The 27,070-nt window shown below is 46.5% G+C and overlaps 1 protein-coding gene across 1 annotated transcript in view; it reads right to left on the reverse strand.

Moving 5' to 3' along the window:
* The window catches only part of NCBP1 (nuclear cap binding protein subunit 1), a 729,105-nt gene that overhangs the window by 247,794 nt on the left and 454,241 nt on the right, over positions 1–27,070 (reverse strand). Inside the window, exon 18 of the mRNA XM_086961848.1 lies at positions 20,938–21,031. Coding sequence (XP_086817974.1) covers positions 20,938–21,031 — 94 coding nt within the window. The remainder of the gene's footprint in view (positions 1–20,937; positions 21,032–27,070) is intronic.

The following is a 27,070-nucleotide window of genomic DNA, read 5'->3' on the forward strand; positions in this document are numbered from 1 at the left end:
ACATTTTTTAAGGTACTAGTCCTTCAGGACTAGTACCATTTATTGGATTTTTCAAGCCCTGAAGATGCCGTTGCTGACCATGCGCAGTATTCCCAAGACGAGGAGTCACAAAACCTCGTGATTCAGAGAAAACTATTTGGAACAAAAACAACTTTTAATCATCCAAACCCAACACTAGATAGCGGACTTCAGCAAAGCGTGTGTATCTACAACACACGTCTCAAACAGAGGTTTCTGGAGCACAACGTCATCAACCCTTGCAAAAAAAACACCTTCATGAAACTGAGGAGATTAGTTGTTCTGCACTTCTCACAACATGTACTGCCAAAGGGTGAATATGATGGTCCCTCCACTGCAAAAAATCCCATTTGGGCTGCTTCCTAACACAGGAAAAATATAACTCGCAAAACACAGCAGTTAGTTAGCTTCGGTAACCTTTCTGAGAGATGATCTATTTTTACCTCAGACAAATCAACGACAAATATCCCTAGGCGTCAAACTGTATATTAAAAGGTTTAATAACGTCATGTGGACTGGGTGGTGGCAGAGTGGCTACATATGTGGAGCTGATTAAAGAGCGTGACAAAAGTAAAGAATTGTCTCCAGAACAGCTCTGCAAAGTTCCCATTGCATCAGTTCTGCCATTTTTCCTGGTTACAAAGAGACCAGGAAAATAAAGACTCATGCCAACGTTATAATCAGAAAGAAAGGTCTAACAAAGAAAGTTAGAAATTATCAGATGCAGAAAGGCAAGTGAGCAATTATTAATCAGCTACAAGATCAATTAACATCAGGAAAATAAAATGACCCAGGGTAAGTACCTTCATTTATGAAATAGATCTCACGTAACAATCAAGAGTAACAATACTTTAGGGGTGGGGGAATCATATCGCCCGACGCCCGAACCAAGTTGTTTTTATCAGTGGGCAAGAAGATTTAATGTCTATTTCGTCCGACGGACAAGTAGACATCAAATCACGTCAATAAACCAGGCTGTGGGTACTCTGGGGCTCACAGCCAATCAGAGAAGCGTGCCGGGAGCCTTTGGAGGCTTCTGATTGGCTAGCAGCCCATAACTGGGCTCTAGACAAGGATTGGCTGAGGGAGTGAAACGTCACTCAGTCTCAGCAAGCAGGAGTTTGCGGGCGCCGCGAGGCAATACATTAAGGTAAAATAAGCAGTGCCATAATGCCTGCCATAGCACTTGTGGAGTGTTCTAATTACAGAGCGATCGGAGCAAAATTTAACCCTTTTAAATAGAACAGGTGCGCCTGCTGTGAGAGACCGTGTGTAACCTTGTGGTTCCAGAAAGTGCGGGCTCTCATCTCTGCTATTAAAGTGTTGGACAATATAAAACGTGGGGGCGCTGAAGCAGAGGGCCCAGTAAAGCGGCGCTGCAGTACCGGGGGATCCGTAAAAGAGGTAACTCGACCCGGCCTGACCACGGACCTGTGGGCATGGGAGAGACTGCTGATCGATCGGGCCGGAGACAAGAGTATTGGAAACAAGCTGCAGACCGAATTAGCTGGGAGGCCGTATCCCACTGTCCAAGAGAAGTAACTGTCCCTTTACCACAGCCACGCTAACTTTAACTTACTCCACACACTGTGGCACTATCAAGCGCCCCTAACCATCCAAGGGATCCGCAAATCAGATAACATTCTTCCCCCACTTGTTTACAGGAGGCCCCGTTATGCCGCAGGACCCTGCCGCTGCCTCTACCTAGTCCTCCTATCCCATGGGCACCCGGAGATCACTGCTGCCGCCGGCTTCCTATCCTCGTTGCTTCAGGGTTGAGTAAGCGAGAGCCGACTGCGGGGTTTTGGAGAGGCTGTGGCCGAGGCGCTAGCAGACCACTATAAACATCACTGGTTTCCACTTCCAGAGAAGCCCGCCAAAGGATCCGCATAGTGCTGCATTTGCATCAAACACGGTAAGGTGAGGAGTCTGATCAGCCTTATCAGCCAACAGCTCTTCACGCTGCTGCCCCTTATTGGTTCGGGTAGGACAGTTCCATCTGTGTGCATTGAGGTGGCAGCCCTACCCCCCTGTTCCCACAACCCCCTCTTCCACCTACCTTCCTGTTACTGACTTGTAAGAAGATGATGATGGGGCGCAGGAGCCTGTCCAAAAACTACATGGTGACTGCAGCTAGCTAACACCTCCATGGTTGTGTGCACGCCAGGGGATGAGGTGGGCCGTCACCTATATTCTAAAGAGCGAGTCACTGGAATAGAGCAACACCCAAAAGCAAGCGGGCAGAGGAGTGTGTATAGCCTGAAGCTAAATGAACCGGATGCGTTTGGTTAATGTAAGGGAGGGCGGGCGACGTAGCAGGGTGAATATTGCACTTCAAAGACAAGCCTGGCCTGACCAAGAACCCACTGAGTCCCTATTATTGGGGCCCAGTCTCTGCCTGTTTACTATGGCTTGTGACCATTTACCATATCCTCCCAGTACTACTCTGCCTCTGTTTGTAGGGTTTTGAATATTTATATATAGCACTTTCGGCCTTGCATTTCAACTTCACTGTGCCCCTGCCCCTCTCCCGTTTTGTGCTGTTGACGACAATTGTATTTGTTGCCCATGCTGTTCGGCGTAAGTACCCTAGCTCCGGGAGCCCCAGAATTCAGTTAATTCCGCACCCGAAGTACCAACAGATGCACCAACCGCTGCTATTGGAGCCAGATTAGAACTCCCTTTCACACCAGATGTGTGACACAGAATTGCCATGTTGGGCAATTCCCCTCACAAATGGGCGACATATTTCCCATTTGCGGGAGAAACTGCTCAATTGGCCAGTGCCGAGTATTTTAGTGGATATAATTAAGCTCGTTGTGCGCATTTCTTTTAAGCTGCCGCGGCGCTGCAGTTTCTTTCTTGAGCTGCCAGGCTTGCTTACTTGCGAAGTGTAAAAGGACACACTCACTGGATAATTAATAGGTCAAGAGGTTGTCCAGATTACACCACGTTGGTAAAGCGGGGACGTGAGCTTGGATTAAAAGGCGCATTTTGGGACTCAACAACCTAAATGTTCCCTTTGCATAATAACACATTTGATTTCCTGTGCAGCTGCGCCAATTTAATAGTGCTACTTTAGAAATAAATGAATGTGACAGTCCATGTGTAAATGTAACTGGCGCTCGTGTAAAGCGCTCCAATACCTTCAGGTCGAGTTAGCGCTATATAAAACCGTAAAAAAATGCCATTCTTTTATTAGCACTTACGGTCTTATGCAAGCTTATTCAGGCCATATTAAAATTCCCCTTGTTCCATAGGGTGAAAAAAAAGAATGTCCTGCTTTTTTATTCAAGAACCAAACGCTACTTTAAAGTGCGTTTGTGCGCACTACCAACAGTGCAAGTGGCTGTGGGCACAGGCCATCTGCTTGGTGCATGGATACACCTTGGGAAGCAAGACATTCTTTCCCTCCTTTATTGTGCCCCAAGGTGAGACAACCGCACAGGGGTCTGCATGAGGGACATTTCTGCAAGCCACACCGCCCACGGGTATTTCCACAATATCTGCACACAGCAGAAGAAAAGGGGAAACTTGACCCGGGCGAGAACAGGCAGCGCAATGACTCTATTTGCATTTCAAAAGGTTGAAGCAGTTTTTTCCTCACCTTCTTATCTGCAACTCAGTGGTGTGGTGAACCCCCCTCCCCCCCCCCCTCCCCCCCCCCCCCCGCCCCCCTGCTCTGTCAGCTGGAAGAGGGAGCGAGGGTGCTACTGGGCCCCACTCAGCATGTCAACTTCAAAATAAAGCGCAATTAATTTTACAGTGTTTGAAGTGTAGTGAAGTGTTTGTGTGCCCCAAATAACTAAAATGTTAGGGGGGGGCCAAGTTAGCTTCTAAGGGTAGAGCAGAACTACATAGTGGAGCAGGAACTCACTGCTACCTGTTTGCAACTTCTCACTCTAGCCGAGACCGGACTTGCTGCCTTGAGGCATTCTCATTGTCCAGACATCTTTGACTTGTGTTTGATTAAAAATAATCATTAAAACAGCTTTATTCATCAGAATAACGTATCCACGTCCAGTAGACTAGTCAAGTCTTAAAATGACTTGACTAGTGAAATGGTGGTGAGGAAGATATGAAGGGTGCCATTAAAGAAGAAGAGAAAATGCTGATTTCACTTGGCAGCAGTACAACAATCTGGTGGTTTGTTCAGTTGGTATGTGCTAGTTTATACAAATATGCAGAGCTCTGCCAATGAACACAACTAGATCACTCTGACTGTCCTTGTGTGAAACCGGGGGGCCTCCATTTAAATACTCATAGTCTGTGAAAGAGAACCTAACTAGTTAAAAATTGGCTTCCATGCTTAAATTGTGTGATCTTAGGCAAATATTTTATTTCACCAAAACGAACTTTTTCTTCATAATCAAGAGAAGCACTTTCAAATGCATGCATTCAGAATACGAGCTGTACAAAAACCCGTTTTTGAATTAATATAGACTACAATGTTGCTCTATATTCTGGTCACATACAGTGGTCTCATCTGCTGTGCCTCTTGGTTCACTAATGGCACTGTCATCAGTGCGTTACATCGTCCATTCTTCAAGAATGTCAAGACTGATGGCGCGGGCAAATCGATCATGAGGGTTCCGTTTTCTCCTTCTACAGATAGATACATACTTTAGTGAGATTCTAGATCCTTGGCAGGGCATGATGCTTCTGTCTGTCTGTAGGCAAGCCACAGGGTGTTAATTTTTCTGTTGTAATGTAATGTAGTCTTGTAAAGCGCACTGCTGCCCTGAGGCGTCATGGCGCTGTAGACCGCTGGTGAACCCGTCCTAGCTATCCCTGTGAGATGGTCCCCTCTGTTGTAACTTGTATTTCTATACGATTTCTATATGTTTGGATAAATGGGATAATATTGCTTGTCAAGTTTTTCTTAGCATTATTATTGCAAAGCATTTAATAGTTTACTAATTTTAATAAAACAAAAATATATTACGTTTCTCTGTCAGCCCTTATGTTTGATGTATGGACGGACGGGAGTAGGTGGGACAAGTAGATTTTACAGGACATGTAGATCACAGTGGCATTTTGTCCCTTGGACTAGTAGATTATTTTGAAAATTCCACACCCCTGTAGTACAGCCAAACCAGGTAAAACATTTGAGATATAATACAGAATTATCCAATTAAAGCACAGGCCAAACAAGCAACATTTTTGGAATCTGACCTCTGCTGATATTTGGTATAAGTAATTGCAACACCTCTCAGACAGGCCTACAAGGACACCCTTTCCCTGGTTGTGTGAACTCAAGCTTCCCTTCATGGGTTTACTTAGCCAGCTCATAGTACAGCTGTGCACCAATAATTAGACACAGCCAAGACCATCCTAGGACCAGCATGCTTAACAAAAAGCTAAGCAGTCATGTTTTATCAGATGCCTTATTTTTATTTTCAGCTAATTTCCTGTAATCTGCTCTGTTTTTACTAAGGGAAGCTTCCTCAACAAGCAAACTATAACCTTTCCAACTTCAAATTCTCAAACTTCTTGTATATTTAACAAACCCTGATTATTTCTGCAATAATTACCCATTCACAGGGTTGAATCTATGGAATGTAGCTGGCTGGATCAATCTCTTTGCTGCCAGCAAATCAATCCGTCTAACGGCAAGCAACGGATTCAAAGCAGCATTTTGGGAATTCTGCCACAAGTGTGTGCCAATCCTCTGTACTCACTTTATTGCTTAAGCTCATAACCTAACTCACATTCTGCAGATTAGTTCTCTCTAATTGGACACACACAGCAGTAAAAGTTTCTGATCAATTTTTAATCTCTTGGTGGGTCGAGGGGAGATATATGTATATAAAATTTACATTGATTTAGTGGTAAATTTTAGAAGTATCCTATAGACTAGGACAGTTAATGTTTTTTTTTATGTGGGAATAATAAGTAAAAGTAAAGGTCATTGGTTTCTGCCTTAATTACAACTCTCTGTAATATTGTGCTTGCTTTGACCAAAGTTTTTGCTGTGCTATAGCTGTACAGAAATTGTGTTGCTTCCTTTCTTTCATACAGATTTTCTTCCATTAGAAAAAAAGAGGACGAACTACTCATTTGAACTACCAACTGCATACTAGGAATAGTATGAATTTAGAACACAAGTTCCGGGTCTAGAATAAACCTGCCAATCAAGGCATCTGTCTGATCTCACAATTGGGCCGCTCATCACCTTGTTGATCAGGGATTTTCGTAAGAGAAAAATACATACATACATTTTTTGCGTTGTCTAACTCTGAATCAACATTTGGATATAGTACACACTATTTTCTTTGACAATATTAATCCGTTAGTTCATAATATAAAACGTAAACATTTTTACTATCCTGCATTGTGACTAAAAAGTAGTTAGCCCAACCCAACACAAAGTCTTTAAGCCAATTTCTTAATCACTTTCTTTAATGTTTAAAACAGCGCTTGCACTAATCGTAAATGCAAAACTACAAAACGTAGCCACTGTGTATATGGTTAATAAACAAAAAAAACATTAGTAATCTGAAAACATCAGTCTGCAGCTTGCTGTGCATTACTTTACTGAACAAAAGTCTGCCATCCAGTTTGGGGAGGAAAATACAGTAACTTCTTCAAAGTCTTAATTTTGGGCATGCAGTAAATGCCTTATCACCTTCCTTGAAACCCAAAATGCACTGGGACACATGCCCCACTTAAAATGTTATGGAACTTTTACAAATTAGCATGAATGTCTGTTTAAGAACGTTAGTATAACATTAATATCAGAGTTAAACTACCTGCACCTGCGCAAATTTGACCACATTGAAAAGCAGTGAAAAAGATTTACTGACTCAGTGGACATGCTCAATCAATTTTATGGTCCTCTCCACAAAACCTACAAGCAGAAATGTCCAAATAATTATGCTTCCTACTTCCCACTACCTTATCCCTACCTTACCAACAAGGATTCCTTGGATGAGCGGTTCATCAAGACGGCATAGGAGAACCTGTGCTGTGGAGCGGAGAGGGAAGCCGGCGAACGTGCAGAGCGTGGTCTAAGGCGTGGCCGACATGAGCCAGAGCAACCGCCAGTGGTGGATGGCGTTTGGCATGTGGCGTTTGGTGCGGTTTGCAGAGGCTCAGGATTGGAGGTGTACGGAGTCGCGGTCACAGGAGGCGACCGCAGGAGGAGCGTGCGGTACAGCCTGAACTGTGCGCGGTGCAAGCAGCGAGGAGCCGCGACCGCAGGATCCGATGATAACGGTGGCAGCGTAAAGAGCTGTACCTGCCTCCCAGAAGCCAGGAGCTGGAGTCGGTAGCTGGAGGTGAGGAAATCTCTGTGAAGCGTGCAGCGTGAGACATTGGGCATTGTTCGAGCGGGTCGAGCGAAGAGTGCGGCAAGATGGAGGAGAGCCGCTGGGGTCAGCGGCTCATTTTTTAGGTCTCGCCTGTCGATGCGCATGCGCATCGAGCAAGCGAGAGCATTGCGACTTATCCACTCTTTATCCACACTGCAAGGAATCGTGGCGATTCCTTGCAGTGCCCGTGACTTTTAAGGTCAATGCGCATGCGCATTGAGCTTATGCGCATGCGCATTGACCTTAAAAGCGCGTGCGCGTGCAGTCAGTCTTTGTTTACCCGCTCCGCCCCCTCCCCTTCCCGCCGTGTCGCATTTCTCCTCCCCCTCCCCTCTCTTCCTTCCGTCTAACGCCGTCTAACTTCCTTCCGCGTAACACCGCCGCCCGCCGCGAGCCATGCTCATCTACCGGGCTGCAGGCACACTGATCCTGCCAGTCATTCCCACAGGCCGGTCGCAGCTCCCTCGGTGCCGCCCGTCCTCCAGCTGCAGAGCACAGCGTCACAGGCGCTGACCGGCTCCACAGAGTGCCCGCCTGCACAGGAGCAGCTCACAGCCAGCGGCCTCCCACATCCTCTGCAGGGCGGTCCTTGCCGCTTCCATCTAGGCCGCGGGACAACGCCTGCTTCACATGTACGGTGGCAAGCCTATTTTGTGTGCTCAATCCCCTACGAAGCACAGGTCAGCTTCTCTAAATTCTAATTATTTTGTTTACCGCAGCATATTGCTGTTCATTAGGTGGCAGCCAAAGGAGCTTGCCTAGAGCGCAGCCATCTTCGCGCAAGGCTAGCTCCATCCCTCTGTGTCCGCATATTTACAATAAAATACAAAATAGCCCTTCCCTGTCCTCCGTTTTGTTTCAGCCCTTCCCTCAGTGTTGCTTCAGCGCTTCCCTGCCCTCCCTGTTGCTTCCGCCCTTCCCTGCCCTCCCTGTTGCTTCCGCCCTTCCCTGCCCTCCCTGTTTCCGCTCTTCCCTGCCCTCCCTGTTGCTTCCGCCCTTCCCTGCCCTCCCTGTTGCTTCTGCCCTTCCCTACCCTCCCTGTTGCTTCCGCCCTTCCCTGCCCTCCCTGTTGCTTCCGCCCTTCCCTGCCCTCCCTGTTGCTTCCGCCCTTCCCTGCCCTCCCTGTTGCTTCCGCCCTTCCCTGCCCTCTGTGCTGCTTCCGCCCCTCCGTGCTGCTTCCGCCCTTCCCTGCCCTCCGTGCTGCTTCCGCCCTTCCCTGCCCTCCGTGCTGCTTCCGCACTCCCCCTCACCCTCACTCACCCTCTACCCCTCACCCTCAACCCCTCACCCTCAACCCCTCACCCTCAACCCCTCACCCTCACTCACCCTCAACCCCACTCACCCTCAACCCCTCACCCTCACACTCTCACTCATCCTCACTCACCCTCAACCCCTCATCCTCACTCACCCTCAACCCCTCACCCTAACTCACCCTCACTCACCCTCAACCCCTCACTCACCCTCAACCCCTCACCCTCAACCCCTCACTCACCCTCAACCCCTCACTCACCCTCAACCCCTCACCCTCAACCCCTCACTCACCCTCAACCCCTCACCCTCAACCCCTCACTCACCCTCACCCTCACTCACCCTCAACCCCTCACCCTCAACCCCTCACTCACCCTCACCCTCACTCACCCTCAACCCCTCACTCACCCTCAACCCCTCAACATCAACCCCTCACCCTCACTCACCCTCAACCCCTCACTCACCCTCACCCTCACTCACCCTCAACCCCTCACCCTCACTCACCCTCACTCTCACTCATCCTCACTCACCCTCAACCCCTCATCCTCACTCACCCTCAACCCCTCATCCTCACTCACCCTCAACCCCTCACCCTCACTCACCCTCACTCTCACTCATCCTCACTCACCCTCACTCACCCTCAACCCCTCACTCACCCTCACTCACCCTCAACCCCTCACCCTCACTCACCCTCAACCCCTCACCCTCACTCACCCTCAACCCCTCACCCTCACCCTAACTCACCCTCACCCTAACTCACCCTCACTCACCCTCACCCTCACTCACCCTCAACCCCTCACTCACCCTCAACCCCTCAACATCAACCCCTCACCCACCCTCACTCACCCTCACTCACCCTCACTCACCCTCACTCTCACTCACCCTCACCCTCACCCTCACCCACCCTCACCCACCCTCACTCACCCTCACCCACCCTCACTCACCCTCACCCACCCTCACCCACCCTCACCCACCCTCACCCACCCTCACTCACTCACTCACTCTCACTCACCCTCACTCTCACTCACCCTCACTCTCACTCACCCTCACTCTCACTCACTCTCCCTCACCCTCACTCTCCCTCACTCTCACTCTCCCTCACTCACCCTCACTCACCCACCCTCACTCACCCTCACTCACCCACCCTCACTCTCACTCACCCTCACCCACCCTCACTCACCCTCACTCACCTTCACCCTCACTCACCCTCAACCCCTCACCCTCACTCACCCCCACTCACCCTCAACCCCTCACCCTCAACCCCTCACCCTCCCTCACCCTCAACCCCTCACCCTCCCTCACCCTCAACCCCTCACCCTCACTCACCCTCAACCCCTCACCCTCAATCCCTCACCCACACTCACCCCCACTCACCCTCACTCACACTCACCCACCCTCACTCACCCTCACTCACCCTCAACCCCTCACCCTCACTCACACTCACCCTCAACCCCTCACCCACCCTCAACCCCTCACCCTCACCCTCAACCCCTCAGCCTCACCCTCACTCACCCTCAACCCCTCACCCTCACTCACCCTCAACCTCATGCTAAAGATTTACAAAAAAACCCATAAACAATTCTAAAAGCACTAACTCTAATGCTGCGAGACCTATTGCATTTCTAATGCTTGTTACTCCCTTGCTCCCCTGCCGGGTGCATAGAGACAAACAAATTCCCTGCCTTCTTCCATGTTAAAACACGGAGGGTCTTAACGCAGAGCATTGAGTAGACGCAGCTGAGGGATTCAGTGTGGGCAGTAGCTACGGAGGTGAACCACAGAGCCACGATGGCCGCATGAGCATGAACCTCCACATCCAATCAGAATTCAGAGGCAAAATTGAGGCAAATTATTCCAGACCCAGTGGTAATTAGCAAAATTGCAAGCCAGTTCTTTTTAAATACAAGAGCATGTTTCAAGTATAATCAGCATGTTTCAAGTATAATCAATTGTTGATTTTCCTCAAAGTGCATTGAAACCTTGGCTTAAGCATCAGTTTACAATGATAAACATTCTTCTGCTTGCTGTTCTTGCTATTCTATAGCAGTTAAATCGCACTTGTAGAACGGAGTGTGGGTAAGCGGGACAACTTGCTAAAGCAGACACAGGAAATCACAGTAAATAACGGACAATGACTCTTAAGAGGTGGTACATCAGAAAAGTGATATAAGTGACATGAGATCAGGACGGGTCAGGCAAATGCCCCTGCTCCAAAAAACACAAACAAAAGAAATCACAAAAAACCTCAACTATAACAAGGGGGACATCCCCAACAAGACCCCAAGGGATAGGAAATTATCCTTCCTCAACACCATCTCAAATGGAAACTAAACCTGGGAAAAACAAGAGGCCGGAACAAAAAATAAGAACATTTTTCTTACTGAAAGACCCAGCAGCAGCCATCTTTTCGGAAACAGGGAACATCAAGGGTTTGCTTACACCCCTTGCTCCACAAAAACTAAAAGCTGCTGAACTGCAAGAAGTTCTACAACGAGTACCTCATGCAATGGCAACCCACACAGGGCCTGGATATAATGAAAGTGTGGGAATAACGGATCAAATAACAACGGAATTAATAAATGATAAAAATTCGCCAACAGTCCATCAAATGAAAAGAGCGAAAAAAACTATTGTCCAGGTAATTATACATTCAGTAAATAATAATAAGAATGATTTGGGAGACACTAAGCCAATATGCATTGATCTGAATATGGAATCGGATAAAAGAAATCGGCAACAGAAATCCGATACAGTAACAACAAACAAACTTAAAATATCGGAGCATTTCCATTCGACACCTAACGGGGACAACCGAATACAGGGTAATCAATGCTATGATCCCCTTGTAACCTCGTGTGATATAAAGGCTTCAACCGCATGGTTACACTCAACACTAATACTGGAGAATGTGGACAAGCTAAAAATACTGAAAAAAGAGTTTAAGAAGTACGTCTGGCAAGAAAAACGAAAAACAGATGAGTTTTGGGGAAAGATGGTCTATAACTGCAAACAATCAAATGCTAAAGAATTTTGGAAAATAATAAATGGCCTAAATAAGTCTCTTAACATAAAAGTATCAACAAACGTAACGGAAGAAGCTTGGGCTGTGTATTTAAAAAAACTTTTTTAGCTGAAAATAAATTGAGGATTAATGAAAATAACAAAATTAATCAAACTATTGAACTATCATAACATCATGCTCATGTACCCGAACTGGATGATACATTGAGCACTAAAATTGACAAGGTTAATAAATCAGGAAGAAGTGATAGCGCTCCCGGACCAAATGGCATCTCACCAGCCTTATTCAAAACGGACCCAAAATATTGGGCCAATCCCATAATGCTATTATTCAAAGAGGTGGAAAATACAGGTTCAATTCCTGATAGCTGGAGAGGATCGATAATAAACCCTATATATAAGGGTGGTGATAAAATAAATCTATCCAATTATAGATTAATAGCTCTTACTGATAAAGAAGCAAAATATTATGCTTCAATAATATTGGAAGAGCTAATAGATGGTCAAACGACAAGGATCTGATTCCATCCCAGCAAACAGGATTCCGGAAGGGATACGGTACTACAATTAACATGTTAGCAGTCTCTGTAATTGCGTTAAAAAGCAAAAGTCTAAAGAAAAAATTACAATTCTGTTTTGTTGACCTGAAGGCTGCCTTCGACCGGGTGGATCGTTCACTCCTTTGGGCCAAATTAAGAAGTTGGGGCATACAAACAAATTTACTAAGAGCAATCGAATCATTATATATAGATACGTGGATTCAAATTAAAGTAGGGGATGGAACCAAACTGTCAAGGAAAATACCAAAGGCTAGGGGGCTTAAGCAAGGCTGTGTGCTAGCCCCACACCTGTTCAATTTATTTATGGCGGATTTGTTTCTCCACCTGGATTCAGTTAATGCACAAGCACCAAGACTAAGGTCATTGACAATATCCCATTTAGCCTATGCCGATGATATTCTACTGCTGAGTCATACGGAAATTGGTCTCCAGAGACTAATCGAAAAAACAGCGACCTATACAAAACATAATAATTTAGAAATAAATATCTCCAAAACAAAAGCTATGCGTATAGGGAGGAACATTGGTGCATCTTTAAAGATCAAGTTGGATGATCAAACCATAGAAGTCACTACCTACAAGTACTTGGGGTTTAATTTCGATAACATTTTTAATTTTCAAGCGCAACAGAATTGGATGGTTAGGAAAAACAAAGCTTTGATACATGCCTTCAGCTTGCTAGCAAAAAAACTAGATGGACCCTCCTATCAACCGCTGCTTACAGTTATTAAAGCAAAGCTGCTTCCTTCGCTAACTTATGCAAGCGCGGTGATGTATGGTAGGGATGCTAAATTGTTAGACAGTTTACAAACTAAAACCTATAAACAGGTTTTCCATCTACCCTCCCCAGCCCAAATCAGTCTAGAATTTGGCTTAATGCCGCAAAATATAGCAAGAAGGTATCAGTTTATTAAAACCATGCATAAAATACGAAATAACCAATCAAGTGTTTTAGTTCACGAGCTATGGGAAGCCATGACCCATGATGCCAAGTCAACCTACAGCAAATACTTATACTCCTCTTTACGTTTAATAAATGCGGGTGATTTGTGGGATTTAAAATTGTCGCATCACACGTTTTGCCAGGCTATGAATAAAGCCGCTAAAAATCACTCACTGATAGAGGATAAAAGTGTTTTTTCACGACGAGCCCATGCATGGATGACAATCCAAACATATGTCACATTGCAACGTGCAACTTATTTCCAACTAACCTATCCGGTGCACTTTAAGAAACAATTAATGGCCATGTGCCTAGGGGATTTGCAGTCTGAGAAAACCTCTTTGGCGATACAATGGTCCAAAAACATTTAGATTGTGTGACGTTGCACCAGAAGACATTTGGTCTGCATTAGCCCCGAAATGATGAATGCACGCCGATTACTTTCAAAGTTTTTATTTAATGAGCGAGGGATCCGTACATGCAGAACAGCAATCATGAGAAGCTTGGACTCCACCGATCCTCGCTTAAATTGTAAATTGCTGAAGTATTTGCAAATCCACAACAAAGCAGTAAAACAGGCTGTAGGATTTATCCAAAAAGGCAAGCAAGCTATAACAGTGTATGACATTGATAAGGAGGTTAAAATTGGGGCATTCGATGACGCCATGAACCATAGAATCATGCTTGCCATATTTCCTACGTACCCCCCCCCCCACACAAATAACCTGTTGAAAACTGTAAAGTACTTGTAACTATGCTCTGAATAGATCTTACGCAATTGTATTATAACTGTTATGTGATGTATTAATACATGTAACATTTTAATGAAGATGGAGCGATATCCTTTTAAAAATGTATTTAAATCGTATTTTCTATTGTGATGGTTTTTATTGACTAAAAACAATAAACCATTGAATTATCAACAAGAAATCTATCTATGGCTGCTCATTTCATCACACAATGCTTAAAAACACAGGCAGATTCCTCAATCTAAGACCCCAGATGAAGAACATGGGAGCTACATTTCTGAAATTTTCAAACTCGCCTACAACCAAATTCAGGCATGAAGAGGCTGATCGTGAAGAACAGGGAATGTAGGCGAGAGGAGTTGGTCCAGCGGCTAGGGCTGTCAACCACGAATCTGGGGAACTGGGTTCGAGTCTTGGCAATGACGCTGAACATCCAGTGACTCTGGGCAAATCAGTTAATCTCCCAGTGCCTAACAAAAAAGAATGTGTCCTCATGTAATGCAAGAAATTCGTTCCTTACCTGTAACTGCAGTTATCCAGTATTGGTGTCTTTCATAGATTCACATGCCTGAATCATTCCCCGTCGTCGAGACGGGAGTCTCCGGTACTTAGAAAAGTAATGTCCTATAGACATATATAGAGAAAAATAGGCCTAAGGGCCTCACCTTAGTAGCCTATCTATGTCCTTTTGTAAAAAGGGCCAAACTCTAGAAGGTAGCCAATCAGCTATCACCTCCCTCTAGAACCTTCCTGTCAGGAGCCTCAGCCTCTCAGATTTTCGTACGCACCAAGCTAGGTAGGCGAAGCACTGATAGAGCGATAGGTGAGTCCTTCCAGGGGAGGCGGGAGGGTTGCATGTGAATCTATGAAAGACCCCAATACTGGATAACTGCAGTTACAGGTAAGTAACAGATTTCTTATCCAGTATTATGGGTGTCTTTCATAGATTCACATGCCTGAATCAGAGTAGCAAGCAATACAATATGCAAATTTCTGATGGAACAGCATATACTAGTTTGTAGATAATACATATCATGCGACTACGAGCCATCAATCAGTAACAAGAAATAAGTAAATAAATGTGCATACCAGCGAAGGATGGCAGGAAGGAGGAAGGCTCACCTCATTGGAATAGATGGCGAAGCACCGCCTGGCCCACTGCTGCATCCTGCATCAGTTCCGTATCCAGGCAATAATGTCTGGTGAAGGTATGCGGCGACTTCCATGTTGCCGCTCTGCAAATGTCCAGTATTGGCACTCCAGCAAACAGTGCGGCCGATGTGGACACAGCTCTTGTAGAATGAGCTCTTACTTTTGAGAGCAATGGCCTTCCTGCTCTGTCGTGGCAAAAGGCAATTGCCTAAGATATCCATTGTGAAATACTTTGTTTGGAAAGCGGCATGCCTTTCCTTGGCCTACTAAAGGAGATGAATAGCTGATTTGTTTTCCTGAACTGTTTTGTCAAGGTAAAATTTAAGACACCTTTTCAGGTCCAGAGAGTGCAGAGTCCTTTCAGCTGCAGTGCTGGGATTTGGGAAGAATGATCGGAGGACTACAGGCTCATTTAAATGGAAGTCCGACTGGACCTTAGGAATAAAGCGAGGGTTAGTTCTTAAAACCAATCTGTCTTTCTTAAACTGCATGAAGGGATCTGCATGAAGGGAGCTGGCACTGACCCTTCTTGCTGAGGTCAGTGTCAGCAGGAGGGCTGTTTTCCAGGAGATGTATTTGACGTCTGCCCTGTGGATGGGTTCAAAAGGGCGTTTCATCAATTGGTTGAGAACCACATTGAGATGCCATGTTAGTGGAACCCTCCGTGGCCGAGGAAAGGATCTGTAGAGTCCTTTATTAACCTGTGTGACCAGCGAGAGGGCCCTTTAGAAGTTCTTGTATACCGTGAAATCGCCGCCAGATGAACTCTGATGGAGGCATGAACCAGACCCGACTGTGCCAAGTGTAGCAGGTATGGTAGTAGTTGCTCCGGAGTGGCCTGAAAGGGATGTAGGCCTTTGTCCTTACACCAGATGCAAAAGCGTTTCCACTTTAAGTAATAGGTTTTGTTTGTGCCTTCGCGAGGACGTCTTTGCACTCCTGCGGGATGTCTAGCTGGGAGAACTCTCTGTACTCAGGAGCCAAGCCGATAACCTGAGTGATTTCAGGTTCCGGTGCTGTACTTGGCCGTTGGACATCGTGAGCAGGGATGGATGTTGACACAGACGGATTGGCGGCTGAACTGAGAGGCGATGGAGATCCGTGAACCAATGTTGCCTCGGCCAGAACGAGGCAATCGGAATCAGAGTGCAGTGCTCTGTTTCCATCTTCCTGAGGACTCTTGGTATCAGTGGGAATGGCGGAAAGGCGTACGCAAACACGTTGCGCCAAGCAATGGAAAATGCATTTCCGAGGGACCTTAACTGGGGATGCCAACTTGCGAAGTTGCGGCATTTGGCGTTCTCCCTTGTGGCAAAAAGGTCTATTTGCGGTGTTCCCCATTCCGAAAAGATGTGATCTAGCACCTCTTGGTCGAGTTCCCATTCGTGGGACATAGACCTCTGTCTGCTTGGAGCATCTGCTATGACGTTGTCCTTGCCTGGGACATACTCCGCTTTTAATATGATACTGTGGAGCACAAGCCAGTTCCAGATTTTCTGCGATTCGCGAGATAGTGTGAGCGAACGCGTTCCTCCCTGCTTGTTCAAGTAGTGCATCGTCGTAGTGTTGTTGGTCCTGACGAGCACTGGGGAGTTCTTGATGCGCGGTAGGAAGGCCTGAAGAGCTAGAAAAACTGCCCTCAGCTCCAGGAGGTTGATATGGAGCTGAGTTTCCTGGTCCGTCCACTTGCCGCTGACCTGCAACAACTGGAGGACAGCTCCCCATCCTTCTAGAGAGGCGTCCATTGTTACCACATATGGGGCTGCAGGAAGCAGGAACGGTAGCCCTTGTGAGAGGTTCTTGAATGACCTCCACTAGAGCAAGGCATTGGTTATTTGTTGAGTTATCACAATGCGATCCTCGAAAGAACCTGTGCTTTGGGTCCATTGCTTGGTCAAGGCCTCCTGTAGTGGGCGCATTCTGAGCCGACAGTGGGGAACAAGCAGGATACATGAGGACATCATCCCCAAGAGGGACTTGAAAGTACGGACCCGTAGAGTTTTCTTCGAGGCCACTGAGGTGGCCAGAGTGATCAGCTTGTGAGTTCTCTCCTGAGATGGGAATGCTTTTGAACATTCCATATCCAATCTCGCCCCGAGAAAGGTAAGAACTCAGGAGGGCTGTAGCGTAGACTTCGAGATTGAGCGTCAGGCCCAGGTGCTGGAAAAGATTGAGACAGGCGCTGGAGGATTTGGCTGCGCCTGCCATAGATGGTGCTTTCACCAGCCAGTCCTCCAGATATGGGAAGACCTGGTGTCCATGCTGTCGTAGGAAAGCTGCCACTGGAGAGAGGCACTTGGTGAATATCTGAGGAGCCGACTTGAGGCCAAATGGGAGGACACAGAATTGATAGTGTTGGCCCGCCACTGCGAATCTGAGGAATTTCCTGTGGCCTTTGAGAATAGGGATGTGGTAATATGAGCCTTGCAGATCTAAAGGCGTCATAAAGTCTCCTTCCTCCAGTAGCCCCAAAATCTCCTGGATCGTAACCATGCGGAACGATTGACTCTTCAAGAATGCATTGAGCGCCCGGAGATCTAAGATGGGCCTCCATTTCTTCCCTTTCTTCTGAATTAGAAAGAAGCAGGAAAAAAATCCCCTTTTTCTGTGAGCTGATGGTACCCGCTCTATTGCTCCTTTCTTCAGCATAGAAGAGACCTCCTGAAGGAGTAATCGTAAGTTCGTGTGTTGCATTTTGTGAGGAGAAGTTGTCGGGGGAATTGATTTGAATTCCAACGAATGTCCGAATTGGATCAACTGGAGCACCCACCGATCTGTTATAATTGATCTCCAACTGTTGAGGAAGTGTGTCAGTTTTCCTCCAAGTTTGAAAAAATGAGATTGTGGACAGACCGGCTGCTGGAATAGGTCATTGGCATCCGCCAGTGGTTTTCCTTTGGTTTTTCCTCTGTAGTTGGACTTCCCATACGAGGTCTGGCGACCTTGTTGCTGCTGTCGCTGTTGGTATTGCGACCGGCCCTGATAATAGGAGTATGATTATTTGTTTTGGTAAGATCCTCTGTAAGAGGATTGACCTCTACCTCTGCCCCCTCGAAAGGACTGCCTCCTAAATGGTAGTGTGCCAAGCACCTTTGCCGTGTCAGTATCTTTCTTGATCGTTTGCAAGGCCTCGTCGATTTGTGTCCAAAGAGGTGTTGGCCGTCGTAAGGCATGTCCAGTACCTTAGTTTGAACCTCTTGGCGGAAAGATGTAGCTTTGAGCCACCCCTGCCTTCGCAAGACCGCAGCCCCAGCCAGCTGTCTGAAGCCGGTCATGGCAACATGCATCGCAAAATCAATAAGTTCCGATGCCGATGTTTGGCCCTCTTTAAGGAGTGATTGCACTTCCACTTTCAGGTTGTCTGGTAGCTTCGCCAGATACCGAGCAATATCCTCCCACAATTGCCTGTTGTAGCGGCCCAGTAGCGCTCTGGAATTAGCTACTTTCACAGCCATGGCCGACGTGGTGGAAAAAAGTTTGCCTACACTGTCTAGTTTCCTGCCCTCCTTGTCCGGTGGAGCGGACAATGGAGATGACTGGTTCCTAGAATTTTTTTGTGCCGCCTGGGTAAACACAGAATCTGGCTTGGGATGACTAGTAAGGCAGGCTGGCGCTGTTGTTGTACCTTATACTTTTTGTCCAGTCGTGGCACCTCTGCTGAGATTGTGGCTGGTGTCTGCATCAGGTGTTTTCCCTGCTCCCATATGTGTTCAATGATAGGAATAGATCTTGTAGTTTTCCTAATTGGGTCTTTAAAATCATATAGGAAGCAGTCTGTTTCATGAGATTCCATCGTCATATGGAATCTTTTGGCCGCTCTCTACACTAAGTTGTGGAATCCGCCAATGTCCACTGGCGGTGAGTCTGAGGTAGTGGGCTCAGGTGTGGCCGGAGAAGGAGCGATGTAGTCCTCATCGTCTCTATGTTCAGACTGGTCGTCTCGGACCTCACCATCCTCAGGTTCTTCAACTTCCTCGTCAGAAGACAGGATATCCTGCACTGGCTCTCTTTCTTGACGGATCACTAATGGTGGTGGTCTAGGCCGTGAGGATGGCGTCGGTCCAGATGCAGCTGGATTCGTCCCCGCTGATGGAGCAGAGGGTGATTCAGGAAACCGCTGCTTGTAGTCTTGAATTAAAAACTGCAAGTCTGAAACTATAGACGCTGGAAGGCATATCATTGGCGTGACTTGCGTCTGGACTTGTGAATGCACAGTTTCTTCTGTAATTTCCACCGCATCTCCCTCATCGTCCGTGCTTTGGCACTTCACTATTAGGTGTGAAGGACTGGTGGCCTGTTCGTCCAGATCCTCGTCTGAGTCCTTGTCCTGCAGTAGGCAAGTTGGGGGCGACCTATGCACCTTACTGGGAGACGTTAAGTCTGGTGTTATTGGCTGTTTTGCGCCCTTTTTTCCTAGAAGGGATTGATGCAGGCCGTCCGCTGGTGTTAATGGCCCGGTTGTCGATGGTGGGGTCTTAGACGGCTGAATGGTAGCTGTCGATGGAGAAATCAGCTCCGATTGCTTCCATAGCGTTGACGATGATGTTGACGGTGTTGTCGTCGACCGAATATCCATTGTCGTCGACGGCTCCTTCGTCGACGGTGGCCTCATCGTCGTCGATGTCTTAGTCGACGGCACGCTCTTCGACGAAAATGTCCTAGTCGACGGCACCGGCGTCAATGGTCTCGGCTTCGTCGTCGATCCGGATGTCGTCGTCGACAAAATCTTTATCGTCGTCAATGGCTTTTTAATAAGGATAATCGACAACACAGGCTTACCCGCTGTCGACGGAGTAGTTGTCGTCGTCGATGTGAAGGCTGACGACGCCGCCGTCGAAACAGACTGGGGACACAGTCTTCTGCGCTGAGGAAAGCGTCAACGAAGTAGTCGTCGACGACAGCGTAGGTTTCCTGAAGGCAGGAACCTCCTTGTCAGACGTAGATTTTGCCTCAGAAGACTTTTTGGCAGTCTTTTTAGGAGGAACGTCTGCAGGGCTAGGGGAAGTAATCCTTGGCCTCTTCAAGGACAATTTAGAGGAAACAGAAGCTATCTCACTGTCCTCTGAAGACTCCAGGTTGTCTCTGGTTTTCAGCCTGTTCAGCCAGAGTAGTAGTCGTCCTTCTCTGTTTTTTAGAGTTTTTGTAGAGAATGTTCTACAAATTCTACATTCCTTTGGTTTATGGTCCGGATAAAGACAGTATAAGCAGGTTTCATGCTTATCTATATGGAGCCTCTTCTTACCACAAGGGCAAGCTCTGAAGAGTCCCTTCTTCTGTTGATCAGCCATGGTAGAATTATGAAGAAATTATCCAATTTTTATGAAGAAAAAAGTTTAAACAAGGAAACCTGAGGAGAACTCAGGTGGAGACTCCCTAGCACAACGTGCGGTAGAAAATCTGAGAGACTGAGGCTCCTGACAGGAAGGTTCTAGAGGGACGTGATAGCTGATTGGCTACCTTCTGGAGTTTGGTCCTTTTTTACAAAAGGACATAGATAGGCTACTAAGGTGAGGTCCTTAGGCCTATTTTTCTCTATATATGTCTAGAAGACATTACTTTTCTATGTACCGGAGACTCCCGTCTCGACGACGGGGAATGATTCAGGCATGTGAATCTATGAAAGACACCCATAATACTGGATAACTGGTGCTATTTAAAGCACTCTGATACTAGATTCGGGCCAAGTTTGCGCTGTATAAAACTTTGTAAAGAGAAATTTAAAGAACGTTCTACCACTCTGATAATAATCAACTGTCTCCACAGTACACATATAATCCCACTAATTTAAGTGTTTCAGTGCACTGTGGAAGCTAGCTTATTTATAATGAAGTTTTAGGTTCAGGAGAACATGTTCCCAGAAATACAGTCCCCCTCTGGCCTGACAGTGCACCCTTTAAGATACAAAGAATTCAAGCAAATTTGTTGATACATGCCTGTGGATGATTTTTCCAGACGTCAAACATGACCCTCAGGACATGCAGCTTTCCTTCATCACTTTCAGCTAGTGTTTTGAACACTTCGTGAAACCTTACAAAAAGAATAGAAAATATTCATCAACTTTTGAACAGAGGTCTCAAACCAAAATGAATAAATTACCCCAGTAATGCTAAATAGAGTCTTGATTTTGTGAAGTTTACTCACACTTTGATAACTTCCTCATGACAGATTGGCAAAAACGATTGCTACTCAGGCACTTCACACAAACCACTCTCTTGGAAGCGCAGTCATCAGCTACTTAACAGACAAGTTACTTACATTCCGTAACGCCTCTTCTTGTAGAGACAGTCTAGCCACATATTCCTTACTTTAGAATTCTTCCCAGGGGCCAGACTGGATCCTGAATTTTTTTCCAGCAAAACCTCTGTGCGTCGCTTGAGGGCATTGTGCGACTCCATAGTGACGTCAACCACTGGATGTGACGTCGACCGAGTTTAAGCCCCTCCAGCATGCGCATACATCAGTTTCTTCCGTGACTAATTTCCACACCAAAATGTGGAGCCACCATCCAAACTGGCTATGGAAACAATGCGCCAAAAAGATAGATACATCTTTGAATTAACCACTACAAGCAGTAACGTACTACATAATGAATCAACAACCACAAGTGGTAATGTACAATAAAACCATTTAAAAAAACAGAACGTGTACGCAAGAAAACAGTTCACAGAACCGGGAACGATGAGTGGGTCTGTAAGGAATCTGCGGCTAGACTAGGTCTCTACCAGATAAGGTGATACAGAAGGAAAGTAACTTGCCCATCTGACCTAGACTTCTAGCCACATATTCCTTACCTTAGAATTCGATATCACAGCAACACCATTCCTAGAGGTGGGCCTGCGAACGGACCCCACCTAAAAATCTGCACATAGAACCAAGTTGTCTATCGAAAGACATAAAAAGACCAGTGGTGTGAGAAAACCAGGTGAGAAGGAAAATACATCTCACCATAAGCAACGTGGAAGAATCACAGTAAATAAGAGATGGAGAGGCATGGGTAAGCAGAACCCATGGCAATGGAAAAAGAGTATGTTGAAAGACACTAATCAAGATGATTTGACATAATACCCAAACCCCAGGTGGGAATTGAAATAATGAAAAGGTGAAGCTCGGAAGATTAAGGCCACCGGAACTATAACAGAGCAAAGCTCTATGTACCAATAGCAATGGAGACTATCTTGGTTGAAAACAGAGGAGAAATTTCTAACACAGGTACAGTAGAGGAAGCATGAGGTGTGCTACAAGTCTGTGAGGACAAAACAAGTGTTGCCCTGTGAGAACTCTAGGCAGAAGAACACCACTAGAAACACCCAACAGGGAGAGCCGTCAAGAGGTGGGGAAGAAAAGCAATGCATAGAAAACTATTTTGAAAACTATCTTGACAAGATGACTGAGGATCGTGTTATGAAAAGACATATAGAAATATATACCTTGAGATAGATATATATACCTATATAAAGGAAAGTAGGCTCTGCTTTCATGGTCACCCCCACTTTTTGCTGGTGTCATTCTGTTTTCCTGACTAGTCTGACTGGGATCCTGATAATCAGGATCCCAGTCTCTGTGCTTCTTCCCTAAATTGGACATGGTGAGTATTTCAGTACACTCCAGACTGGCTACTGGTGTACCCTGATAAGTCCCTAGTATATGGTACTAAGGTACCCAGGGCATAGGTACACCATGGGTCTCCCATGGGCTGCAGCATGTATTGTGCCACCTATGAGAGACCACTCAGACTGACTACAGGCCTGTCATTGCAAACTGTGTGAGTTGGTGCTTGCACCTCTTGTAGGAAGCTGGCTCTGTATTTACTATACCAAAGTAAGGTATAGTGTACATAGAGACCAGTTGAACCGCAAAAGTGGACAGATGTAAAAGTAGATAATACCTTACTCTCTATTTGTGGTAGTGTGGGCGAGCAGTAAGGCTTTATCAGCAGGTAGTGTGAAAAATGTATTGTACACACTGAGGCAAGAAATGATGTCACACACACACAGCGTTAACCCAGACCTATTTGTTTGTATAAAAATATTTATTTTATGTCTAGACCCAAGCCAGGCCTGGTGTAGGTAAGTGAAATAATACTTTGCAGCTATATTGCCGTTGAAATACAATTGAAATGTAGTTGGATGTAATTGGTTTGTTTACAGGTAAGTCCTCAGTAAAAATTACTTTACAGTTACTTTTGAGATAACTTTGCAGATTACCTTTTAAGTTAATTTTTCTATTCAGTGTGGTATGTCTAGATATCACACTGGGACATTTCCTAGAGAAAAGGCAAGTAATTCAGTTTTTGCACATTTGCAGTTTTTCAAGGTTTCATACAAACCAAATCCACACTTTTAAGTCTTTGTAGTCACGAGGTAGGTGACGCCTCCCTTTGATGATAGTACGCATGAGCATCGAGTCCATCCCCAGCTTGTTTAGCCGTGAGGAGGATGATGGAGTTAGTAAGAGTAGAAAGAGATGTCCATGTATAGTGTATCTACGTAAGATAATACTGTAACAGATAAAGGTACCCAGGTAGGCAGGTGGGTGCATATGAATCTACAGCTTTATATGCCAAGAACAGATGCATACTGGGTAAGTAGCATTTTTCGTTCAAGGTATATGAGCTGTAGATCATAAGCGTTAGCGTAGACTATACAGCAGTTATTTTCCAAACGGTGGCTAACCTGTATCTGTTGCAGTGTTCTGGAATAGTTTGTTCTTAACGCTGCCTGGCCCACAATAGCTTGTTGTTTCGCTAACACATCTACACAATAGTGCTTTGTGAATATGTGTGGTGTAGACCATGTTGCAGCCTTGCAGATGTCATCTAAGGGTATGTTCCCTAAGAATGCCATTTGCGTGTAAAGTGCCCTCTAGGGGGAATTGTTAAGGTGCGTTTAACCTTGAGGTAGCCTATTTGGATGCACTTAACTATCCACTGTGCAATACCTGCTTTTGAAATGGGATTGCCTTTATGTGGTGGGCAAAAAACAACAAAGTTGTTTAGGTTTACTAAAAGATTTGGTTCTCTCAATGTAATACAGTATTGCTCTTTTCACATCAAACGTGTGAAGAGCACGTTCTGCTATTGAGTCTGGTTGAGGAAAAAATATGGGTAATTCAACTGACTGAGGTGAAAGGCAGTAACGACTTCAGATGAATATTTTGGGTTAGTCCCAAGAATCATGTTATTTTTGTGAATTTGTAAAAATGGTTCTTGTATAGTTGGTGCCTCGAGCTCACCAACTCTTCAAAGAGATGTGATGGCTATAAGGAAGGCTACCTTCCAAGTTCAAGTTCAGGAATTTGTATAGCGCGCTACTCACCCAGAGGGTCTCAAGGCGCTTGGGGAGGGGGTTCATTATTTATCAAATAGCCAGGTTTTAAGTTCTTTTCTGAAGGAGATGTGGTTCTGTGTGAGGCGGAGGTGAGTGGGGAGTGAGTTCCAGGACTTGGCCGCTAGGTAGGAGAAGGATCTACCTCCCATGGTGGACCTTTGGATACGCGGGACTTGGGCGAGGCCTTGATTGGAGGATCTTGGTTGGGTGTATAGAAGGATAGTCGAGTGTTGAGGCATCCGGGTCCTAGTTTGTAGAGAGCCTTGTGTGCGTGGGTGAGGAGACGGAATGTTATTCTCTTGTTGACGGGAAGCCAGTGGAGGTCTTTCAGGTGGCCGGTAATGTGATCTTGGCGAGGGATGTCCAAAATGAGTCTCGCCGATGCGTTGGAGTTTTTTCTGTAGTTTTGCTGTAATTCCGGCGTAGAGGGTATTTCCGTAGTCTTGTCGACTCGTAACCAGTGCGTGGGTGACAGTCTTTATTGTCTCAGTGGGGATCCAATGGAAGATTTTTTTGAGCATACGAAGTACGTTGAAGCAGGAGGATGAGACGGCGTGGACTTGTCTGGTCATCGAGAGGGAGGAGTCTAGGATGAAGCCTAGGTTACATGCGTGGTCTGTGGGTATGGGTGCGGAGCCCAGATCCGAAGGCCACCATGAGTCGTCCCAGGCAGAGGGGGATGATCCTAGGATGAGCACTTCCGTGTTGTCTGAGTTAAGTTTTAGGCGGCTGTTTTTCATCCATATGGCTACTTCTTTCATGCCTTCGTGAAGATTGGTTTTGGCGGTGTTGGGGTCTTTGGTGAGGGAAAGGATCAGCTGGGTGTCGTCAGCGTAGGAGATGATGTTGAGGTTGTGTTGGCGCGCGATGGAAGCGAGTAGACTCATGTAAATGTTGAAGAGGGTGGGACTAAGTGATGATCCTTGTGGTACACCGCAGAGGACTTCGGTGGCCTCTGATTTGAATGGGGGGAGGCGGACTCTCTGGGTTCTTCCGGCGAGGAACGAGATGATCCAGTCCAAGGCTTTACCTGTTATGCCGATGTTGCTGAGGCGTAGTATGAGGGTGCTGTGACAGACAGTGTTGAAGGCGGCGGAGAGGTCGAGTAGAATGAGGGCCACTGTTTCTCCGTTGTCCAGTAGTGTTCGGATGTCGTCTGTTGCTGCGATGAGGGCGGTTTCGGTGCTGTGTTTGGCTCGAAAGCCGGATTGTGATGGATCGAGGGAGTTGTTGGATTCCAGGAAGGTGGCGAGTTGGCTATTGACGGCTTTCTCAATGACTTTGGCCGGGAATGGGAGGAGGGATATGGGGCGGTAGTTTTTAAGTTCAGAGGGGTCTGCTGTGGGTTTCTTCAGGAGGGCGCTCACTTCGGCATGTTTCCAACTTTCTGGGAAGGTAGCAGAGTTGAAGGAGCAGTTGATGACGTCACGGAGATGGGGTGCGATGATGGAGTCTGCTTTGTTGTAGATGTGGTGGGGACATGGGTCGGTTGGCGAGCCAGAGTGGATGGAATTCATTAGGCGGATGGTGTCTTCAGTGGTGATTGGGTTCCAGGCGTTGAGGTAGTTGGAGGGCGGTTTAGGTTCTGAGGGCGGTGGAGAGGATTGTTTGTTGGAATTGTTTTCGAAGCTGTTATGTATGTCGGCAATTTTGTTGTAGAAGAAGGAGGATAACGAGTCGCAGAGGTCTTGGGAGGGAGTGATGTCGTTTGAGGCTGCGGTGGGGTTGGTGAATTCCTTGACGATGTTGAATAGTTCCTTGCTGTTATGGGCGTTGTTGTCGAGTCGATTCTTGAATGCTGATTTCTTGGTGGATCGAATCAGCTGGTGGTGTTTGTGGGTGGCTGACTTGAAGGTGGTCATGTTGTCGGTGGTTGGGTTTTTTCTCCATGTTTTCTCGAGAGTACGGCATAGCTTCTTGGATTTCTTGAGGTCATCGTTGAACCAGGGGGCCTTTTTGTTGTCTTGTTTGGTGTGATGGTTTTTCAAGGGTGCTAATTCGTCAGCGCTGTGAGTGATCCATTGTTTGAATTTGATGGCAGCTTGGTTTGGGTCCGATGAGAGGGCGGGTGGGTTCTGGTTGAGCGATGTGAGGAGTTGGTCGGTGGTGATTTTGTTCCATTTTCTCCGGGGGATAGGTTGTGGGGGGTTGTGGGTCGAGGTGGTTTTGTAGCTGAAGTGAACACAACAGTGGTCCGTCCAGTGGAGAGCTGTGGTGTGATCGAAGGAGATGTGTTTGCTGGAGGTGAAGATTGGGCCGAGCGTATGTCCGGCTACATGGGTGGGGGTGTCAACACGTTGTTTGAGGCCAAGATTGGCCAGGTTGTCAAGAAGGGTGGTGGTGTTGTTGTTTTTCTTTTCCAGGTGGAAGTTGAGGTCTCCTAGTAGAATGTAGTTCTCGGAGGCGAGGGCATGTGGACGGATGAAGTCAGTGATGTCTTCGCTGAATTGTTTACGGGTTCCTGGTGGTCTGTAGATGAGGGTGCCTCCAAGTGTGGTTCTGGGGTCGGTGTGGATCTGAAGTGGAGGTGTTCGGCGGTTGTAAGGTTATCGTTGGAGCTGGTCGTGATTTTGATGGTGTTCTTATGGACGATGGCGATGCCTCCTCCTGTTTGGATGGTGCGGTCTTTCCGGATGATCTTGTAATTGTCAGGGATGGCAATGGCGATGTCGGTGTTGATGATGCGTTCATCCATGTTTCAGTAAGGAAGGCGATGTCCGGTGATGTGGTGTCGAGTAGA

This window comes from Lissotriton vulgaris, chromosome 3_1 (assembly GCF_964263255.1).
Source record: "Lissotriton vulgaris chromosome 3_1, aLisVul1.2, whole genome shotgun sequence".
NCBI classification, from domain to species: Eukaryota; Metazoa; Chordata; class Amphibia; order Caudata; family Salamandridae; genus Lissotriton; species Lissotriton vulgaris.